This window comes from Halichoerus grypus, chromosome 12 (genome assembly GCF_964656455.1).
Source record: "Halichoerus grypus chromosome 12, mHalGry1.hap1.1, whole genome shotgun sequence".
NCBI classification, from domain to species: Eukaryota; Metazoa; Chordata; class Mammalia; order Carnivora; family Phocidae; genus Halichoerus; species Halichoerus grypus.
In genome coordinates, this window is record NC_135723.1 from 47,405,153 (window position 1) to 47,429,524 (window position 24,372).

The 24,372-nt window shown below is 37.7% G+C and overlaps 1 protein-coding gene across 10 annotated transcripts in view; it reads right to left on the bottom strand.

Annotated features, from left to right (window-relative positions):
• The window catches only part of DGKB (diacylglycerol kinase beta), a 731,665-nt gene that overhangs the window by 29,622 nt on the left and 677,671 nt on the right, over positions 1-24,372 (bottom strand). For all 10 annotated transcript variants that reach the window (XM_078059329.1, XM_078059328.1, XM_078059325.1 and 7 more), the window contains 2 exons: positions 9,603-9,723; positions 8,543-8,603 (listed from right to left, as the gene is read on the bottom strand). In XM_078059329.1, the coding sequence (XP_077915455.1) occupies positions 8,543-8,603; positions 9,603-9,723 (182 nt within the window). The remainder of the gene's footprint in view (positions 1-8,542; positions 8,604-9,602; positions 9,724-24,372) is intronic.

Consider the following 24,372-nt stretch of genomic DNA (forward strand, 5'->3'; position numbering starts at 1 on the left):
GAAGTAATGATAGATACTCCTGAACTGAAGGGAAAGATAGAAACTATCGGCTGAGAAATAGATGATATTAAAAAAAGGAACCAGTTAGAAATTTTACAACTGAAAAATACAATGGTTGAAGTAAAACAAAACTTACTTGGATGGGCTCAAGAACAGAATGGAGATAAAAGAGGAAAAAGTCAGGGAACTTGAATATAGATGAATAAACTTTATCTGGTATGAACAACAGAAAAAGGTAACAAAAACGAAAGAGGAAAGAAACAGGAGGAAAGAAAAAAAAAATCAGACTCAGAGATTTAGAAGATAATACATAAAGTATCTAAAACAGGTCATCAGAATTTCAGAAGGAAAGGAGAAAGTGTGGGGCTTAAATTAATATCTGAAGAAATAATGGCTGAAAACTTTCTAACTTGGCAAAGTCATAAACCTAAAGATTTGTGAAGCTCAGAGAAACTAAAACAGAATGAGCCCAAAGAAATCCATGCCCAGGCTCATCAAAATCAAACTACTGAAAACTAAAGACAAAGAAAAAATCTTGAAAGCAGCCTGAGAAAATGATGCATTACATATTGTGAAGCAATGATTCAAATGACTGTGGATATCTCATCAGAAACCACATTATGTAAAAGATACTATGCGAGATATGAAGGGGAGTTAAGGATGAATCTTAAAATGCTTACAATTGAGTCAGAAGAGCTGGATATGTACATGCATAGCTGAAATACAAGACTGCATTGCGGTGGCATTAAGAAGATATCAACAGAGAGCCACAGAAGTACAAAGGATAAGGCAAATATTTCAGACAGATGGGGAGTTAAAAAGGCTTCATGAGGAAATTGCTGCTAAGCTTGGCTTTGAAAGAAGGAATTTTATTTTATTTTTAGTTTATATGTATTTATATCTCATTGCCTTTCAGAAAGATTTTGTAGTAAATTATAAAAATACATATATCCCAACAGGATAGGATAATTAATTCAGGCAATCTGAATAAAAGGGAAAAATAAATATATCGGAATTAAAAAACCATAGGTTCAATGAAAGAAATGCCAACCATGGGTCCTACAGAATTGCTGGAAGAAACCACAGATTTGTTGGTAGGCTGCTTGGAGGCCAGAAGAATGAATTTATTACTAAAACACAAAATAGGAAATGGAGATTTTAGGCATAAAATTAATAGGTATGAGTAGAAAGCTCCTGGAAAGTGGTTCCTATGAAGCATGGCAGCCTCGGGAGAATTATTTAATGCCATTGCAAGGATTCTAAACTTTATTCTGTGTGAAAAAGGAGGCATTGAACTTGGACATCCAGGAGTAAAATGATCATTGTCGTTCAGTCCTAATTCTGCAGCAATGTGATGGATGGCCTTGGCTATACTGGGAAGCAAAAAATAATATATTAAAGAGAAAAATGTAAATAAGCTGAAAACAATTTGAATTCTGTTACAAATGACAGAGTTGTAACTGATTACTAATATTAGAGCTACATTAAGGGCCGAAAGAGGGACTGAGTGAGGCAGCAAAGCATCATAATTAAGAAAAAAGGCATTAGAACCCAGTGGTCTACCCTCCCTCTTACTGTGCGGCCTTGGAAAACTTGCTTGATTTATCTGGATTGTCTGTGTTTGTTTTTAACGTATAATATGGGAGTTGTAATAACCTTACTGACTTCTTAGGGTTCTTGTGAGGATTAAATAAATAATAAATACAGGGGCGCCTGGGTGGCTCAGTCGTTAAGCGTCTGTGTTCCGCTCAGGTCATGATCCCAGGTCCTGGGATCGAGCCCCGCATCAGGCTCCCTGCTCCATGGGGAGCCTGCTTCTCCCTCTCCCACTCCCCCTGCTTGTGCTCTCTCTCTCACTGTTTCTCTCTCTCTGTCAAAATAAATAAATAAAATCTTTAAAAAAAATAATAAATACAAACATACAGAACAGAACCTGTTTTGTGGTAAGCACTCAATAAATGTTAGGCATTGTTACCATGGTTTCCTCCAAACCTATCTGGGACATCCAAATGTCTTGAAAATTCTATCAGCCTTCATCTAGTGGAAAAATTTTATAAACTAAAACTTTGGTCTGAGATTAATTTGTATTTAGCTAATAATTTCAGATTAAATAATACTTTTAAATTATGATTTTTAATAATTACAACTACACATAAATAAAAATTTAATGGACAACAAAACACTGTTCCTCTTTCTAAAGACTTTGTGTTTTAAAGTTGTGCCGGATTGGGGCACCTGGGTGGCTCAGTTGGTTAAGCGACTGCCTTCGGCTCAGGTCATGATCCTGGAGTCCCTGGATCGAGTCCCACATCGGGCTCCCTGCTCGGCAGGGAGCCTGCTTCTCCCTCTGACCCTTCCCCCTCTCATGTGCTCGCTCTCTCTCATTCTCTCTCTCTCAAATAAATAAAAATCTTTAAAAAAAATAAAAAATAAAAAAAATAAAGTTGTGCCGGATATATTCTCTTTGCAAAAACAAGTCAAAATTCAGATAAACTCCAGATAACTGCAGCATCTAGAGCAATAGGAAAATGATCCAGTCTTCTTAAGTGAGGGTGAAAGCAAAGGCTAGGCAAGTAGCCAGCGTCTGACTCAAGTGGATGCTAGTGCCAGGTGAACAACTGGCACTCAAGTCAGAAAACAACATCTCATAGAATGGCCTACACAGTAGAAATGGGACGGGAGGAGACAATTGCTCTTAGGGTACTAGATGACAAAGTGTCTGCCCCAGAAAAAGCAGGCATCAAGTCGAGGGCAGCAAGACAACCCGACTTGGCAGGAATTGGCTGAGTATCAGGTCAGGGCTGAGTTGTGTGTTGAAGGTATTCAACTTTGGAAGCTGAGATTGGGCAAGTGGGTTATGGGTGCTGAGAGGTAAATAAAAAAAGCAAAGAGAGACCGAAACACATGTAAATGCTTTCCGGAAGTTGCCTTGACTTCAGCTACTCTTTTGAGGAGTCTTTATATATTATCTATGGTCATTTCACCATTTAGCTTATGGTCTGTTCATGACTTCCTTCTCATTTTCTACCACACAGAAGAAAGTTTTCAAGAATTTCCTTCATCTTAATCATAGGTGAAGCACCCAGAGTAATACTGCATTACAACCTCTTTGGCATTATTTTCATAAAAGTACCACAATTAATAACTAATATATGATTATTAATATTTCAAAGTATTAACAGAATGCAGTCTATATAATGTGTAAAATAAATACATAATTGATAACACAGAAAGAAATTTAACTGTACCATACCAAGAAACAGAAAGATTAAAGTTTTGAAGGTTAAGGATGTATTTCTTCTTTGATACATTAAAATTCTTTGCTTTGAGAATGAAATGAATAAAGATAACTCAAAATAACTTTTACTTGTACTTATATATGGAAAATATGTGAATGAATTGCTAGCCAGCCTACATTATGTTCAGTGAAAGAAGGTTTAGTAGAAAGCATTTTTTAAAATTGCTATACTACCTCAAGAAGTATTTAAGAAATTCACAAACTCAAAATGCACTTGGCATTGGCCATGTAATTATGTGTAAGGCACTGTGCTATGCTCCAGGGATATAAAGATGATCAAAATTATGGTGCATGACCCCAGTAAGCTTATATCCAACAAGGAGCTGGCCGATAAGCTGATAATTTCAATGTAATATCATTAGTGCTTTCATAAAGCTATGATGCACTGAGGCTGGGCTTTCAGACTAGCTGGGGTCAGGGATGGGATAGAGGAAGTGGCGATGTTCTGGAAGGGCTTTATAGAGGAAGGGCAATATGAAATGAGTCTCAAGCTAAGTTGTGCAACTCAACCAAAGAAGAAAAGCTTATTTGGACACAAGGGAAGTAAATGAAGAGATTAAAAAGAAGTAAGGGATGATATTGGTGAAAGAGGAAGCCTGATTCAAATTATATTTTATCAGAAAGAAATTAAGTGATTTTAAGTAGAAGAGTATCATGGTGAGCTTAGTATTTTATCATGATCATTCTGGTAGAAAGGTATAGAAAGGATTTAAATGGGAAAAAACAGAGATGGGGAAAGATTAATGTGGTTATTGCCAGGAGTGTGAAAGAAATGAAACAGGCCAAATCTAGGACAGTGGTCATGGGGTGGAAGAAAGGAGAAGATTCCAAAAATATGTCGTATTGCTAGGTGGACATGGTATTTGAATTTGAGGGTATGCAGAGAAGTTTAGAATGGCTCTCAGATTCCTAGCTTAGGAAACATTGGGAACATAATGGTTTCATTAACTCGTATGGTAAAGGGAGGAACAAGCATTTTGGATTGTAAGAAGTCAGTATTTGTTTGGGAGGAGGAAAGAGGGAGGCAGGTGATGAGTCCATTTTAGATATATTGAATTTGAGGCTTAGTAAGGTCACTCCTAACTTCACAGAACTTTACTGGGCAGCCATCACTTGTAATGAATGGATACAAAATGAAATCTGACCTAGTTTATAACCTCCCATATCTTACTGTTCTCTTCTCTTCCCTCCTCCCAAGCTGCTCCTTTTTTTTTTTCTTCCTTATGAGAGAAATATGTTGATACCAGAATCAGTATGTTTGACATGCTCAGGAAGAAGGATTGTGGAGGAAGAAGACAAAAAGGGGAAAATAATTAGGCTCTGGAGTCCAGCCTAAAGAAAGGCTCTTCTTGAACTATTTCAATATAAAGTTTTCTGGAATTGATTGTCTCTTTAGACTGATATGCTTGTTAAAATGGCCAATAGTTATATGGAAATCCATTCTCTATTAACTCAATGACTATTATGAAACTGTGAGCACAGGAGTACTTGACACATTTCTGTTGATTACTTTATAGTGAGACAATTTAAAAGGTCATAAATATAATTATTAAGTATATATTGGAAGTTTTAAGCTCTTTGGTTTTGCTTTTCCTGATATTTTAACTCTGGATTGGTGAAATTTCTAAGTAAATATTACCTTATGTTATTTTTTTAAATTTCTTTTTATTGTGGTAAAATATATGTAACAGAAAATTGAACATTTTCACCATTCTTAAAGTACACAGCTTAATGACATTAAGTACATTTACTTTGCTGTGCATCCATCAACACTACTGATCTCCAGAACTTATATTACTTTGATTATTTAAAAAAAATATCATTTGATGTAAGAATCAAGACCCATTTATCACCTGCCTTTCCATTTTATATACTCTACTTAAAGAAAAAAAGAACTTCTGCTGTGCTCTAACATTATATCTAAAGCAGTTCCTTCAAAAATTAGATATCAGCTAATGGATATTTAAATTCAGCAAAGAATTTTAACATTCTATCAATTTTGATATTCTGTATGAAAAAACATTTTGTTATTCAATTGAAACAAACAACACTCTTTGGCTAAACCATACCAACGTTACGAAGACTAAATGCTCTCTTCGTTTAAAGTGAAATTTAAAGTTCAGAACTCCATGTGGTTCTAAGAAAAGCAGAGTATGCCAGAATGTGAAATGACAATAATGAGCCATAGTCTAGTACAGCTCTTGGCCCACTATAGACTGGAATAAATGTTTTAAAAGAATAAGAGAGTTTAAGGAGAGAAAATTAAATATAAGTTATATAAAATTATTATTAATTTAACAATTGTGTAGATCATGATAATTAATAGGCAAAATAAATATCCTGTTACTAATTGAAAGGTAAGTTAACAAAAGTATCTTTAGAAGTGCTTGTGTAAAATAAGCTAAAAATTATTCTAAAACACTAGATTTTCATAGACATAGATTTTTTTAAAGCTGGAGAAAGGCAGTAAGTGATTTACCAGAAGTCACACTCCCGCAGGGGTGTCACAAGGATGGCCCAGGGCCTCCACAGGTTGAGATCCATGGTGGGAGTAAGACTGTGGGGCCAGACTATTTGCGTTTTAATTTCTACCCTGCCACTTTTCGTCTGTGTAGAATCAGGCGAATTATTTGACCTTTTCCTGCTTTAGTTGCGTTATCCGTAAAGTGAAACTAATCATAGGGTTTTTGTGAAAATTAAATGTGTCAATACAGGACAAGTGTACATGTTAGAAATTATTATTACCATGAATCCTTCTGGATTTAAAACATGGAGTAAGGACGAAACTTCCTTTCCCCCTGAGAAGGATCCAAAAAATACTGAGTCCTTGTGGAAGGTGTTTGGTGTTTCACTGTTTTTCATTTATGATCTTGTGAACCAAGCTGATGAAAACTGACCTTTCATTAAAGACAATACTGCTACTACCCCCCCCAACCACCATCCTGCGTCACCGTCACCACCACCACCACCACCACCACCACCACCATTGCTACCACCACTTGTAGCAACAGTAACAACACCTTCAACATTGGTGTGAGTATAAACATGAACTTAGAAGTGTCATTGGGAGCGTGAAGAATAACAGACAAGATGCAAGTGCCTACATGCTGGTAAAGGGAGAACAGGAATTCTTTTAAGGGTATTTGGAACCAAGTACAAAGACAGCAGAAGGGGCACCTGGGTGGCTCAGTTGGTTAAGAGGCTGCCTTCGGCTCAGGTCAGGATCCCAGGGTCCTGGGATCGAGCCCCGTGTCGGCTCCCTGCTCAGTGGAGGGTCTGCTTCTCCCTCTCCCTCTGCCTGCCTCTCTGCCTACTTGTGCTCTCTCTCTATCTCTCTGTCAAATAAATAAATAAAATCTTAAAAAAAAAAAAAAGCAGAAAGCAGGAAGTAGTCAATCAACAGAGATTTTTTTAAACAAGTCTGTTTTACGTTATTATCAGAGAATTAACAGATTCACAAACTTGGGGTTCAAAATGGCTAAAAAGAATATACCAGGAATAAACAAAAGGTGATATTTATCTGCTGTACACAAAGAGGAAGCCAATAACTTTAGAGTAAAACCACTGGAAAGGTAAAATTAAAAGTTTCCTCTTACATGCTAAACTGCACTGTTTGGAATCTGTAGCTAAATATGTTTAAACTAGTGGTCAAGAGAAGGGGCCTTAATCAAAGAGTCCTGGGTTTGAGTTCCATTTCTGCTACATATCTGACCTTGAGAAAGTTATGGAACCTTCCAAAGGCTCTGTTTTATCCATCTGAAAAATGATGAGATCCCTTATTTAATGTTTATGTGACTATTTAATAAATACTAATACAATCTTGTATGTCAACTATATCTCAACTTAAAAAACAAAAAAACAAACAAACAAAAAACCTTACATGTAACACCAGCACTTAGCACAATGCTTATACCAGTCTAAGAGTTAGACCTCCCCTGTCACTCCCTGACTGGCTGCCCTCCCTATCTTAACTATGCAGTAAACGCATCATCATTCACATGTAAGAGCTAACCTGGATTCATCTCTTTCTCTCAGCCCCAAGGGAACTCAATAGCAAATTCTTCTTGTTCCATTCCAGAATGTAGCTCAAATCTATCCACTTCCCTGTCATTATCCATGCCCAAGCCCAGACTACTCTGATAGACTCTCTTCCAGCGGCTACTCAGTATAATCCATTCTCCACAAAGCAGCCAAGGTGAACTTTTAACATGTAAATGAGATGATGCTTAGAGGCTTCGAAAGCTTCCCATTGCACATAGAATCAAATGCTAACCCTTTGCTATCATTTTTTTCTACATGATCATCCCTGTCCGTCCTTTACTGTTCTCCCCCTACCTCTAGAAACTTTGGTCACACCACCCTCCTTACGGTTTCTTTAACATACTGAGCTTTTAACTCTTCTTTCATAGAGGTCTCCTAGACCCACTTATCTAAAATAGTGTCCCCCGTATTGCACCCAGATCCTCACCATTTCACCTTATTTTTTTTCATAACTCTCATAGTCTGAAGTTATATTTATGATGCATCTGTTTGTTTATATTTATCTATGTAATCTCTTATCCGAAAAGAAGTTCCTTGAAAACAATTACATTATTGATCATGTTCTATTATCTGTTCTATTATGATTATTGATTATGATGTATATTACTGATCTTGTTTCTATTGTTGGTGCCAAGAGCAACGCCTAGCATATTTTTGAAATATAATAAAATATTCACTATACAAATGGAAATTGGAATTTTGAGGGATCTAAATATCTGACTTAAATAATATTTCATCCTGGAGAAAACAATGATAGGGGGAGTTTTCTACAGAGAAGGATGCCCTCAACTCCCCAAATGGAGGTAAAAGAACAGATGGGTAATAATTCAGGGAGACTTATGTCTGAAAGCCCCATAAATAATTTTCTCATAAGGTGTTCTGAAACAAGTACAAGAAAGATTTTTAAAGTTTCATTAATTTTGTTTAGTTCCAGAGTTTATAACTGATCTATGGTATCTAAAAGCTGTACTTAGACTAACACAAACATTCAAAAGTTAAATCATTGCCAAGGGCATATAATGCCCCAAACCTGAATGCAATAGCTCTGTCACATCAATAATAAAAAGAAAAAGGTACTTGGTGATAGATCAAAAGCTTAGATACTGTGGTTATTTATTTAGGGTATGTGATTAGTTATACCAGTACATGATATCTGGAAAGGAAAAATGAAATGACATAGCCTTTCAACTACTCTGTACTCACTGTGCATGGGGTCTGCATCCAGGGTTCCCCGTCGATCTGCATTGGCAGAGACTTGCTAGTCCTAGGGGAAAATATTTCATTTTAAGTATAACGCTGAAATATTTTACACAACAGACTATATGTAAGATGTAAGATGATGAGACCAGGGAATGCAAATATGGTAAGAGCTGGCCTTAAATTGATCTCTTCTGAAAGGGACTTCAATTCTTGACTATTAATAAGTACCTGAAAGGTACCTTGGTCACAGGAATATTAAGAGCTTCCTGGTAAATGTGATGATATGAAAAAATTATAGATGCCAAAAGAAAAATGTAGGGCTTATGGTGTTTTTAAATTTTTTATTATTTTTATTTTTATTTATTTTTGGGGGGGGTTATGTTTAATGATATAATCAGAATTCCTATAGCCAAAAAAGCCTCCTTGTTTTCATCAAAACCTACACAGCAAACCTGAAGGAAAGGTGTTTGATGTCTCAGATTTTCCAGTATCAACATTTTCACACAAATAACACGAACTATAACTGTGCTATAACCCACGGTTTCACTGTAGGGTCAAAGTAGACTCTTTTTCCCTAAAGGTAAAATTCTGGAAAAATGTTTCTTAAAAAGGTTTAAATTTAATACACATAAAAAAATCTTACTTTACAATAAAGTGATTATTTAATTTTATAGAAACAACGGTGTACTTTAGTCCATGAAAGAATTTAAGTTAATGATGCCTCAACAGTGTTTTCATTGGGCAATATACCCAGTAGATCCTTTCATGTTTCGGGAAACTAAACTGTGTGGGAACCATTTGAGAGGGGATGAAGTTTGTATGTTAGAATTGTATCAATGGTCTGAACAAGAGAACATCAAATTTCAATCAACCTGATAAGTAATAGCTAACCAAAACTTTGTAAAATCTGCCAATTTCCATTATGTGGAAATATATCAGTATTAGTTACTGATACTTTGAGGCACAGATAAGACCAATGTGGTTATCAGAGTCCTGCATACTTTTAATTAGGTTGTGCTTATACCAGGTCAACCCCTTTTCTCAATTATAGAGAAACAACTACCTGATGACCACAGAGGAACACTGCGCCAGCCGCCGCCCAGCACTTTTCAGTCCTGTGTAGATTTGTCCCATCTCCATGGCTCCTTCCAAACCAACCACCTCCAGCAGCTGATCACTTAGATCTGAAAGAAAACAGAAGCCTTGTCAGTTACAGCGGAGATCCATATGTGCACAATTTAATGCCATTAGATATTAAGAAGATGAAAAATGAAAGCTACTTGACAAAGAAAGCTTGTCTTGGATTCTGAAAGTAATGAAAAAATGGCCTACGTCTAAAGCTCTCAGTTTAACTAAACCTCCCGGTGCTGTGGGAAAAGATCTGCTGTCAACTTGATCTAAAACAAAATGGGAAGAATGAATTCGGAGCCAAATAATGCCAAAAAATATACCAGTAGTTTTTAACATCAACAAACTTAATGTTATTCCACATGTATATATGGAACGTTTATACATTTGGCAGCAAATACACACTTCAACACTATAAATAAAGTATGAGGATATGCTGTCAAACATGATTTTGTTAAATTACTTGAACAAAAGACCCTAGAGCTCGTGGAATTAAAGTTTCTCATTTTAGAGATAAGAAGATTGAGTCTCTAAATCATCAGGTGACTTGTCCATAGTCATAGGTAACTTTGTACAGAAGTTCAAGAAACAGTATTAGTTTCTTGAGATGTTTTTCTGTTGATAAGAAATATGTTACTAAAATACTATTTGGGGGGAAAGATGGTGGAGGAGTAGCGGACCCTATTTCAACTGGTCCCCGGAATCGAGCTGGATATCTACCAGAACACTCTGAGCACCCATGAAACCAGCCTGAGATGTAAGAAGATCTGGATCTCTACAAACAGAATATTGCAGGCATTTGGTTTTGAGGTACGAAGCGGAGAGCCGTGATTCTGCAGGCAGATATCGGAGGATAAACGGCAGCGGGAGGGTGCCTGGACGTGGGGATCCTACACCGCCGGTGAGTGACAGCCTCGCGCGCTGCGGACGGGGCACAGACTCGCAGACCGGTAGCATCGGGAAAGGACTTTAGGGCAGCCCCCGGGGTGGAAAACCAGACCGGCGGGGTCGCGTGCACGTGAACCGCAGGCCCCCTGGACAGAAACCGGAGTGACGGTCACGCGCACGCAAACTGCAGCCTCCGAGACGGAAACCCGGTGCGCCGTGTCCCGCCGGTGAACTGCAACCCCCGGGGTGGAAACCACAAGCGGCGGAGTCGCGCACACGTGAACTGCAGTCCCCGGGACAGGACCCCAAGCGGTGGAGTCGCGCGCACGCGAACTGGGAGCGGCTGGCGGTTTTAGAAGCACAAAGGGCAGAGACGGCCGGACCTGGAGGCAGGACTGGGAGCGCTGCAGAGGGGCACACAACCCAGGCCGCTGCAGCTTATAGCAGCACAGACAGAAACGGAGACAGTGTGGCCTGGAGGGCTCACTGAAGAACAGACTGAGGTCTTTCTGCTCTGATGCAGAGGGTTGGAAACAGTCTCTTCTGCTCTGACTCGCGGAAGAGACGCGGAAAGCCGCCAGGGAAAGGCGCCAGAGAACAAAAGCCCCAAAGACTGATTCCCGCTGAGCCCATCCCCCGCCACAGGGGCGCAGGGCAACTCCGCCCAAACAGGGTTGCCTGAGTAACAGCGCGGCAGGCCCCTCCTGCAGAAGACAGGCTGGGAAAACAAGAGGCCAGCAACCCAAAGGTCCCAAGAAAACAGGTGCATCTTGCTTGGGTTCTGGTCAATAATTTCGACTCTATACATTCCCTCAAACACCCATCAACAGAATGACTAGGAGGAGGAGCCCCCAAAACAGAAAAGACTCAGAGATTATGACTTATGCTGCAGATTTACAAATGGATGCAGATATAACCAAGATGTCAGAGATGGAATTCAGGCTAGCAATTGTGAAGACAATGGCTAGAATGGAGAAATCAATTAATGGCAACATAGAGTCTCTAAGGGCAGAAATAAAAGGTGAATTGGCAGAACTTAAAAATGCTATCAATGAGATCCAATCCAATCTAGATAATCTAACAGCTAGGGTAACTGAGACAGAAGAGAGAATAAGCGATCTGGAAGACAGTATAATAGATAAAAAGGGAAAAGAGGAGGCCAGGGAAAAACAACTCAGAATCCATGAAAATAGAATCAGAGAAGTAAGTGACACCATGAGGCGTTCCAATGTCAGAATAATTGGAATCCCAGAGGGAGTGGAGAGAGAGAGTGGGCTAGAAGATGTATTTGAGCAAATCGTAGCTGAGAACTTCCCTAATCTGGGGAAAGAAACAAACATTCGAGTCCTAGAGGCAGAGAGGACCCCTCCTAAGATCAAGGAAAACAGGCCAACACCCCGGCATGTAATAGTAAAACTTGCAAATCTTAGAACCAAGGAAACCATCTTAAGGGCAGTCAGGGGGAAGAGATTCCTTACGTACAGAGGGAGGAACATCAGAATAACGTCAGACCTATCCACAGAGACCTGGCAAGCCAGAAAGGCCTGGCAAGACATATTCAGGGTACTAAATGGGAAGAATATGCAGCCAAGAATACTTTATCCAGTAAGGCTTTCATTTAGAATGGATGGAGAGATGCAGAGCTTCCACGACTGGCAGAAGTTGAAAGAATATGTGACCACTAAGCCGGCCCTGCAAGAAATATTAAGGGGGGTTCTATAAAAGGAGAAAGACCCCAAGAGTGATCTACAACAGAAATTTACAGGGACAATCTATAAAAACAACGTCTTCACAGGCAACATGATGACAATTAATTCATATCTTTCAATAATCACTCTCAACGTGAATGGCCTAAATGCTCCCATAAAACAGCACAGGGTTGCAGATTGGATAAAAAGACAGGACCCATCCATATACTGTCTACAAGAGACTCATTTTGAACCTAAAGATACATCCAGACTGAAAGTGAAGGGATGGAGATCCATCTTCCATGCCAGTGGACCTCAAAAGAAAGCTGGGGTAGCAATTCTTATATCAGACAAATTAGATTTTAAACTAAAGTCAGTAATAAGAGACACAGAAGGACACTATATCATTCTTAAAGGGTCTATCAAACAAGAAGATCTAACAATTGTAAATATCTATGCCCCCAACATGGGAGCAGCCATCTACATAAGCCAACTGTTAACCAAAATAAAGAGTCATATTGATAACAATACGTTAATTGTAGGAGACCTCAATACTCCACTCTCAGCAATGGACAGATCATCTAAGCAGAAAATCAATAAGGAAACAAGAGCTTTGAATGATACATTGGACCAGATGGACCTCATAGATATTTACAGAACATTCCACCCTAAAACAACAGAATACTCATTCTTCTCGAGCGCACATGGAACTTTCTCCAGAATAGACCATATACTGGGTCACAAATCAGGTCTCAACCGATACCAAAAGATTGAGATTATTCCCTGCATATTCTCAGACCACAATGCTCTAAAACTGGAACTCAATCACAAAAAAAATTTGGCAGAAATTCAAACACTTGGAAGCTAAAGACCACTCTGCTCAAGAATGTTTGGGTCAACCAAGAAATCAAAGAAGAACTTAAACAATTCATGGAAACCAAAGAGAATGAAAACACATCGGTCCAAAACCTATGGGATACTGCAAAGGCAGTCCTAAGGGGGAAACACATAGCCATCCAAGCCTCACTCAAAAAAATAGAAAAATCCCGAATTCACCAACTAACTCTACACCTTAAAGAACTAGAGAAAAAGCAACAAACGACGCCTAAGCCACGCATTAGAAGAGAAATAATTAAAATTAGAGCAGAAATCAATGAATTAGAAACCAGAAACACAGTAGATCAGATCAACGAAACTAGAAGTTGGTTCTTGAAAGAATTAATAAGATTGATAAACCACTGGCCAGACTAATCCAAAAGAAGACAGAAAGGACTCAAATTAATAAAATTATGAATGAAAGGGGAGAGATCACGACTAACACCAAGGAAATAGAAACAATTATTAGAAATTATTATCAACAACTATATGCCAATAAACTGAGCAATCTGGATGAAATGGAGGCCTTCCTGGAAACCTATAAGCTGCCAAGACTGAAACAGGAAGAAATTGACAACCTGAATAGGCCAATAACCAGTAACGAGATTGAAGCAGTGATCAAAAACCTCCCAAAAAACAAGAGTCCAGGGCCTGATGGATTCCCTGGGGAATTCTACCAAACATTCAAAGAAGAAATAATACCTATTCTACTGAAGCTGTTTCAAAAAATAGAAACAGAAGGAAAACTTCCAAACTCATTCTATGAGGCCAGCATTACCTTAATCCCCAAACCAGGCAAAGACCCCATCAAAAAGGAGAAATTCAGACCAATATCCCTGATGAATATGGATTCCAAAATCCTCAACAAAATCCTAGCTAATAGGATCCAACAATACATTAAAAGGATCATCCACCACGACCAAGTGGGATTTATCCCTGGGATGCAAGGGTGGTTCAACATTGGCAAATCAATCAATGTGATAGAACACATTAATAAGAGGAGGGAGAAGAACCATATGGTCCTCTCAATTGATGCAGAAAAAGCATTTGACAAAATACAACATCCTTTCCTGATTAAAACTCTCCAGAGTATAGGGATAGAGGGAACATTCCTCAAGCTCATAAAATCCATGTATGAAAAACCCACAGTGAATATCATCCTCAATGGGGAAAAGCTGAGAGCCTTTCCCTTAAGATCAGGAACACGTCAAGGGTGCCCACTCTTACCACTGTTGTTCAACATAGTACTAGAAGTCCTAGCAACAGCAATCAGACAACAAAAAGAAATAAAAGGTATTCAAATTGGCAAAGAAGAAGTCAAACTCTCTCTTTTCGCAGACGACATGATTCTTTATGTGGAAAACCCAAAAGACTCCACCCCCAAATTACTAGAACTCATCCAGCAATTCAGTAATGTGGCAGGATACAAAATCAATGCACAGAAATCAGTTGCTTTCTTATACACTAACAACGCAACTGTAGAAAGAGAAATTAAAGAAACGATTCCATTTACAATAGCACCAAAGACCATAAGATACCTCGGAATAAACCTAACCAAAGAGGTAAAGGATCTATACTCTAGGAACTACAAAACACTCATGAAAGAAATTGAAGAAGACACAAAAAGATGGAAAAATATTCCATGCTCATGGATCAGAAGAATAAACATTGTTAAAATGTCTATGCTACCCAGAGCAATCTATACCTTCAATGCCATCCCGATCAAAATTCCAATGACATTTTTCAAAGTGCTGGAACAAACAATCCTAAAATTTGTATGGAATCAGAAAAGACCCCGAATTGCCAAGGAGATGTTGAAAAAGAAAAACAAAGCTGGGGGCATCACGTTACCCGATTTCAAGCTATATTACAAATCAGTGATCACCAAGACAGCATGGTACTGGCACAAAAACAGACATATGGAACCGAATAGAGAACCCAGATATGGACCCTCAACTCTATGGTCAAATAATCTTTGACAAAGCAGGAAAAAACATGCAATGGAAAAAAGACAGTCTCTTCAATAAATGGTACTGGGAAAATTGGACAGCCACATGCAGAAGAATGAAACTTGACCATTCTCTAACACCACTCACAAAGATAAACTTAGAGTGGATGAAAGACCTCAATGTGAGACAGGAATCCATCAAAATCCTAGAGGAGAACATAGGCAGGAACCTCTTTTACATTGGCCACAGCAACTTCTTTCAAGATACATCTCCAAAAGCTAGTGAAACAAAAGCAAAAATGAACTTGTGGGACTTCATCAAGATAAAAAGCTTCTGCACAGCAAAGGAAACAGTCAACAAAACAAAGAGGCAACCCACAGAATGGGAGAAGATATTTGCAAATGACACTACAGATAAAGGGCTGGTATCCAAAATCTATGAAGAACTTCTCAAACTCAACACCCAAAAAACAAATAATCAAGTCAAAAAGTGGGCAGAAGAGATGAACAGACACTTCTCTGAAGAAGACATACAAATGGCTAACAGACACATGAAAAAATGTTCATCATCATTAGCCATCAGGGAAATCCAAATCAAAACCACACTGAGATACCACCTTACACCAATTAGAATGGCCAAAATGGACAGGGAAAGAAACAACAAATGTTGGAGAGGTTGTGGAGAAAGGGGAACCCTCTTACACTGTTGGTGGGAATGCAAGTTGGTACAGCCACTTTGGAAAACGGTGTGGAGGTTCCTCAAAAATTTAAAAATAGAGCTACCCTATGACCCAGCAATTGCACTCCTGGGTATTTACCCCAAAGACACAGATGTAGTGAAAAGAAGGGCCATATGCACCCCAATGTTCATAGCAGCAATGTCCGCAATAGCCAAACTGTGGAAAGAGCCGAGATGCCCTTCAACAGATGAATGGATAAAGAAGATGTGGCCCATATATACAATGGAATATTACTCAGCCATCAGAAAAGATGAATACCCAACTTTTACATCAACATGGATGGGACTGGAGAAGATTATGCTAAGTGAAATAAGTCAAGCAGAGAAAGTCAATTATCATATGGTTTCACTTATTTGTGGAACATAAGGAATAACATGGAGGACATTAGGAGAAGGAAGGGAAAAATGGGCGGGGGGAATTGGAGGGAGAGATGAACCATGAGAGACTATGGACCTGAGAAACAAACAGGGTTTTAGAGGGGAGGGGGGAGGGGGGATTGGTTAGCCCAGTGATGGGTATTAAGGAGGGCACGTACTGTATGGAGCACTGGGTGTTATACGAAAACAATGGATCATGGATCACTACATCAAAAACTAATGATGTATTGTATGGTGACTAACATAACATAATAAAATTAAAAACTACAAAAAAAATACTATTTGGGAGCCACCTAGAAAATTAGCACAGTGCAATTATTTTTTCTGACAGAGGGCAGTAGAAAGAGGCTAATAATAATAGCTTTTGCTTGATGAATGTTTACTAAGTAGTGCCTGTCACTGGACTAATCACTTTATTATCTCATTTGCTTCCCTTTAAAACCAATTGAAGGTAAAATGATCATTCCCTTTTACAGACAGAGAAACTGAACACTAGAGAAGTTAACTAATTTATTCATATTAACATACCTAGGAAGTCACAGAGCCAAAATTTGAGCCCAGTGACTTAGACGCATAACCGCTATGTTATATTTGATAAATCAACCATAGAAGAAAAAGAGACATAATTATATAGAGAAAAAGCCTCGATTGTGTGAGCTTCAAGGACCCTTCCCAACCTGAAGACTTCTGCTCAGCCAGAGGTAGAGGTTGCCCTCACATCAGAGGAATTCCACAGAGCCCAGCCCTAACCCACAGCCCCTGTACAGTTTACCTATTTAGCTCAGAGTACCTGGACCCTTGAGAGAGAGGCAAAATTCTAGGTTCATATATATATGGCCCTTTTATGTTTTAGTATTCTCATGTATTTCCATGTATTTTCAAATGCAAATAAACAGTTTAATATTATTTTAGTAGCAGAAAAAGCTGGAGATTTTAGCACAGAGTGGGAGGGCATGATGATTTTACAAGATAATAACATAATAGCTGGTCATAGCTGAGGCTGGACTTGCAGAAAAACAAGTGTGTTTTATATGGGCTCCCTTTTTTATGGAAAACCCTCATTCCCCACTAATGAATCCATTTTAGCATGGAGCTCACAAATGTAGAAGATGCATTTTTAGTGTAGTTCAAGTATATGGCAAATAAGCACTCCGAAATCTCAAAGTTTGTTAGGCTCATGCTCACTGGCGAATACAAGCCCTTAAAGGTGAAGTGTGACCAAGCCATTGTATTTTTTTAAATGAACTGATAAAAACAACAACAACAACACACAACTATTATTTTTTTAAAACTTGAAGCATGAGATTTCTCAACACAACATTCTAGCTACAAAATCAAATGTTAACAAGTCATAATAACTTAGAGCATTCACCTTGCTGTTCTAAACCCTATTTAGACTTATTTCTCATGAAACTTATTCTGTGTTTCTAGTTTAAATTTATGTTGCCAAGAACAGATGGACAAGGAATGGAAACATATTCTTTCAGCTGTAGCCCGCACGAAAATGTACTTGGCTCTATAGCCTGGGTGTTAATATACGCATTTCTTAGATATATGTCAACCAGAAAACTACACTGTGGCAAGCACTAAAACCCCAGATGTGTGTCTGGTGATATTTATAAAACAACAACAACAACAACATTGAAGTTCACATGAAGTATTACATATTTTGCAACTCCCTGATTCCTAAATAGGAATTTTGTGCTAATCTTGTAATGATCTGGTTGATGGGAACTATTCTACAAGAAATAAAACACTTTCTCACGACAGTTAATCTGTGAGCCCTAACTTTTCCATGAATCACAGGGATTGTCTATACCCACACCATATTGCTGCTGTCTACCACCCTCCTTCTGATTTTTTTCTTTCTTTTAATTTGTCTTTGTTTTTCTCCCTGCAAAAAATGCCCTGAAAATCAATCTCTACCATTAATAATCAGTAATGAAGATATTTCTTACAGATTTAGAAGACAGGCTTTCAAATCTTCATGTTCTTGATAACACAAAGAACTGCATAGAAATAGTGGAATATTTACTAACTCCAGTAGAGGTAAATTAATACCATATGCTTTTAATTAGGTGTTCAAAAAAAAAAATTAAAAAGAAACCCTAAATTTGTGCTGCACAAATTTGCTTCCATAACATTTCAACATTTTTTAATAGTCTGCACTGTCTGTGTAAAACTGAAGCTTCTTACATATTGCCTCTGAGAGCTGGATCTTGATTGATTTCAGACAAAGATAGTTTCCATCTATATAATTTCGAATTTTGTTTCTATATGTAGTATCATCTAAAAACATCAAAGACTTCCTCACTTCATATTCTAGCTAAAATTATTTTACATGCAGGTCCCACTGGGATGTCAAAACCAATCCGAAGAACCTGCTTAATTGGTTTGCTACCTGGCTACAGATTTCATATGTAAGAATCGAAGTAGCAAACTACAGCCCACGGACCACGTCTGGCTGGCTGCTTGTTTTTGTACAGGTTGCTAGTTAAGAATGGTTTTTACACATTTACAAAGTGGAAAGAATTTAAAAAGAATAATAGACTGTAACATCTGAAGATTCTCTGAAATTAAAATTTTAGTGTTCATAGTTTAGTTTTGATGGGAGCACAGCCACACTCTTTCATTTAGGTTTTGTCTATGTCTGCTTTCATACTACAATGGTGGAGTGGTTGCAACAAAGACCTTATAGCCCACAGAGCCTAAGATATACACTATGTGGACCTTTAGAGAAAAGTGCCAACCTCTGCTTAAAAGAAACAATTAATTAGGCCATTGGAATTTTCACTTTAGTACTGTCACTATAAATGCAAATGGCGTCACAGTGACCTGAAAGGCATAACATCCTTCCTTCATCAGTGGATATATCCTTGAGTAAAACAGTTGTTCTCAACCATAGAATCTCACCACCTTTGTATACTGTGAGGTTCCTCATCAGAAAATTTGTTGTTAATCATGAAGTACTGAAGTTTCCAAATAACTTTATTATAAAATAAATGAGCAGCTTAATGTTCAACATTATGTGCAGTCATTGCATCCAGATTGGACTTTTTGAATGTGAAGGAAAAAAATAATAGTAATACACAGGAATGCACAAATTGTGACCAGACGGGTAGATTCAGGTCAGTATTAGCTCCACCTGTGAGAGTACTGAGTATTGAGACCTCCTGACATCCTGGTAATCGGAAGGGTGCATCTATCCTGAGGAAGAGATTGCTTTTGTTCAGGGGAAAAACAGTACATTTTTGAAAGAGTTAACATATCTTTCCAAATGGTTCTATAGAGGTAATAGAGGCGAGAGAATCTGCCAAATTTGATATTTTCATATTTAAAATAGAAAGTCCAGAATAGGTACTTCAGAGGGAAGAAACTTAATGAAATAACCTAAATTGAGTCATATTAGGGCAACATTCTTAACACAGGGTCAGTGACTCTTCAACAGTATTTCAATATAATTGGTGTCCTTCGTTACCCTATATATTTTATTTTTATGAATTTTAAAACATGCTGGGCGCCTGGGTGGCTCAGTCGTTAAGCATCTGCCTTCGGCTCAGGTCATGATCCCAGGGTCCTGGGATCAAGCCCCACATCGGGGTCCCTGCTCCGCGGGAAGCCTGCTTCTCCCTCCCACTCCCCCTGCTTGTGTTCCCTCTCGCGCTGTGTCTCTCTCTGTCAAATAAATAAAATCTTAAAAAAAAAAAAAAAAAAAAAAAACATGCTCTGAAGAGTCAGTAGATTTCACCAGACTACAGCACAAATATGATAAGAAACACTACTTTAAAATTTAATTTGCCTTTGTTTTTATAAATCATTTTCTAAATATTGTTAGTACTGTATCATTTTGTTACACAGGCAATCAGAGGGTATGAATGTAAAATCTGAAAGTAAGGGGTAAGGTATAGATTCGAGGACACAGGAGCAGCACAGCTAATAAGTGGGTAATATTTATTCACAGCTCAGTCTCTTCATTTTTGACAGTTATGCCCTGATAATATGTCTCATTATGTAATTGTTTCAGACTGCCATATGTGAGGGAACAGAAGAGGATGCATTACAAACACAGACTGAATGTGGGTTGTAGCATTTTAGCATTTCGTAGAATATAATGTGTACTGAAGTGAGGGGAAGGAGGGGCAGGGAAGGGCATACTCCTTTGTGCATGGTGTCCAGCCACATGCTGTAACGTGGTGGGAGGCCATGTCCTGGGGTACACTCAGTGACTCAGCAGGGACATTTTGTAATCACCATAAACTGCTAATTATATCAACATCTATTAAGTTCTTATTTGGCCAGGGCGAGTCCAGGATATCTATGGAGTTGTACCTCCTGAGTGTGGGTAGATTGTATGTTTTCTAGTGATGCTTCATTTATCTAGCATCTATATGAGACATGCCTGAAGATTCCAGAATAAACTTTTTAAAAGCCAATGTATATATGAAATTCATCCACCTAAGTGAATGCTTTGCGGATTTTTCCTTAATATGTCCATCTATTGTCCCGATTATTTAGATGGCTCCTCACAAGCATACATGGCTGTTTTCCCTGACCTCCATAAATTAGAAAATGTGAAGAAGAAAAGGGGGTGATTAGAGAGAACTAAAGCAACAGTTTATTAATATGGACTTCATTTCACATCACAGTATGTAAGCATTAAAGAAGACTTTCAGCACCTAAGGTGATACCCCATGCAATTTTAGGTCTATCAAGGAAATGGGGAGAGTTAATATATATACTCTATGCCCACTATGGGCAGGCTCTCCTTAGGAATTTACAGGCATTTTTTTCATTTAAGACTCCCAACAATCCTTAGAAGCTGATATTATTCTCTTCATTTTATTGATGAGAAATCTATGTTACTTGTCCAAGTCTTCACAAATCTGGTTTTTGAACTAGGTATACTTAACTCCAAATTCCATGTTACTGTACATGCTGAGAGTAGTAAGAACTAACCATTAAATGTTATCAGTGATGGAAGAGAGAGGAAAAAAAAAACATGAATAGTACCATCAATAATCCTACCAGTAAATCATTTCAGATGTTGTCACTAAATTAAATACAGTACAAAACTCTCATTCACAATGACTGTTCCAGGTCATGTGTGAATTATACTCTGAAGAATCTTATAAGAAGGCTATGAAATACAAAATGCTTTTTGGAATAATTTCCATCCAAAATGGTTAAAATGAAAAAAAAAACTTAGAAAATTACAGTCTGGTACATAAATGGATTAACTAGAGTTTTTGGAAAATCTAGCTGTATGAAATACCCCATTCCCTTTAAAAACTCTGAAAATAAGGGGTTAAGGTACACATACAGAAATTATATATATATAGTAGAATCACATGCCTGCTTTTAAAAATGACTTTTAAAGAATGGATTTGATCATCTCTTTTAAAGCCATCTGGTTTTTGAAAACAACCAGCCAGAGCTGACTATAACTTTATGTATTTTCATTCTAAAATTCTGAACTTTCCTAAATGGATCCAAAAAAAGTAAAGACCAGAAATCACAGTGTGGCATACTGTCAACAATTTTCCCTTATTGGGACCAAAGTGATTCAGGGCCTGCAAATCATTTTGTTACATGGCATACTTGAAAAGTGATCTTCACCCCAGGGCACACAACCCAAGAAATCGTAAGCATTTCATTCACAAGGCCCATAGAGAATCAGCTTAAAGACTTCCCATAGCAATCTATTGCTGCACCTGACAATGTGTATCATGAGTAAATGTAAGCAGAGAGTTTGCGAGCACAAGCTAGCAGTGATTCTGAACACTGCTGCTTCTGGGTTCTTGAGTCAGTTTGTTCTCGTTAAGCTTTGTGGAGGGACTGAAGGCTGCTGCTTGTTTTCTGTGTGAATGAGCCATTAGTGTGTGTGGGGATGTTTTCACAGCACCATGCCTCTGCTGCCCTCTTCCATAAACCAAGCTACTTCACGTGTCTCCTCATATTAGCACCATCACTAAACAAAGCAAGCGCTCATGAATGATGGCTGATGTCAGCAAATTCTGAATAGCTTCTGGAGGGGCATCCTGCACCCCAACACTGATGCCTGCTAAGAGGATGAATTCACCAGGGAGATGACCAACTGCCATTCTTCTAAGAATTAAACAGCTCCAACAATTAAAAAAGAAACCACCCCAGTTCATACTCAATTTATTTAGAAGGCGGTGCCAATATGATTTTACATATGACTATGTAGTCTTTACATTCAATTTCCAGAAGCACTATGAAAATGTTATTTTCCTGACATATATTATAAAATATAATGGCATGTTTCACTGTCCTTTATTTTAGTTTCAATGAGGTATGAAAAACACTTGTGAAAAACAAAATTTTAAGAACGTGGTAATGCATTTGACCTCACTTATAAACCTAATGCTGAAAATTAAAATAAGCACAAAATATAGTAATGAAGCATAGTTATTTACTGTATAACAGAGCGGAGTTTTATGTCTAGTGTATCCTGGTTACATATAAATATTGTATTCTGAACAAGAGATTGAAAGATTCCATTATATTGGGGTTACTGTGCTTTTTCCCACCATTTGCATAAAACCCGGCGGCTCAGAAGGACATCTTAGTCTCCTGGCAGTACGTCTTCGGAAAAGAGGTTACACATGACTAAATAAAATTAAATCCCAGTAACCTTCATTTGGAACTTTTTGGTATTGGTAAAATATAGGATTATCTCCTGAAATCTGGTGTGCTGCCAGAGAATCCTTGAAAACCTGCTGGCTTCAGGGCTCTGCACAACAGGAATGCCACAGTCGCTGGTTAAAACAGTGTGTGTTTAAGGAGTTTTGCTGTTATGCAGGACTGAGGACCCCCTCTCAACTGAGAACAGGACATGAATGCAGAACTGAGACAGGAACTCTCATGGTCTCAAGTTCTAACAACACACTTAATATGATCATTGCCTCACCATTTAAAGACGAGCCATTCTTGACTCACTCATCAGTGCCTCTAATAAAGAATGATTTGAGTCAGAGAAGATTCTGCTTAATTTGTTTTTTTTATTTTTTTACGCTTAAAATAGACTGTAGACAGATGGAACATCATACCTAAGAGGCTACCTGTTGACAAGTTAGTACAGCTTAGTGTATACCTAGATTCTTCTGTTTTTATTTTCTTCTGCCTTATAAGATAACCTTTTTTCTTTCTTCTGCCTTATAAGATAATCTTATTTTATAACTTTATGGCTACAGAAAAAGAATGATATTATGTCTTGGATTACTAAATTGAATTAATGTTGACCTAAGTAGTTTCATTTGGATGGGATTTTAAAATTAATCTCATTTGTAAATACTTGTAAGAAATACAATATCCTTTGTCATGTCAATTACAAAGTTAGCAAAGAAATCCTTTCAACACATGAAATCACTTAGAAGAGAGAATTTGCAATTAACTACTGTCTAGGAGAGTTTCAGTATCTATTCACCTCATGATGCTTATTAATCATGTACTGACAAGTTTCCAAAGAGCTTGAATTTTAAAAAAATAAAGAATAAGCCCTTGTATATGGACACGTTGAGGGATTCCGATAAGTACAAAAGGTCTCTGTGAGAAAGTTTTCCTTTACATTTTAAGAAGCATGTCTTTTATCTTTGTAAAAGAACTGCACTGATATTAATCCAAATTTTAGAAAATACAGCAACATTCATGACTAATAGTTATGTGAAAAGTAGAAATGGAACATTCAGAGTACCTTTGCCCCTAACAACACTTGAATACATAGGAGAAGTTCAAATGCAAACTTTCAGATTTTCAACACTGAAAAACTAAGGACTTTATCTCCCTTTTCAAGGAGTTGCTTTGTGGGTAGGGAAAGCCAAAACCTCTTTTATGGTCCAAACTTTGTTAATATAATTCATTCTTTTCCTACCTCTTCTTATAAGAGATATATTCTTTTTAAAATAGTTTAAAACACTTTTGCATTGATACTCTTGGTACAAAGAAAAATTATTCCATTTAGTTGTATTCTTTTAAAAGTTATTTGTTTAAAAAGGGCTTCACTGTATTGGTCTTGTAGCCCTTCATACAACAGAACAAAAGCAGTTCTATGAAAGAAGTCTAAACTTGGACAAACCGTAAAAAAAAAAAAAAAAGCAAAGTTCCTCTCTGTTTTTATCAAATTTGATTGCTGCAGCTGTTCCCAGTTTCTGTATTTTAAAAATAGCCT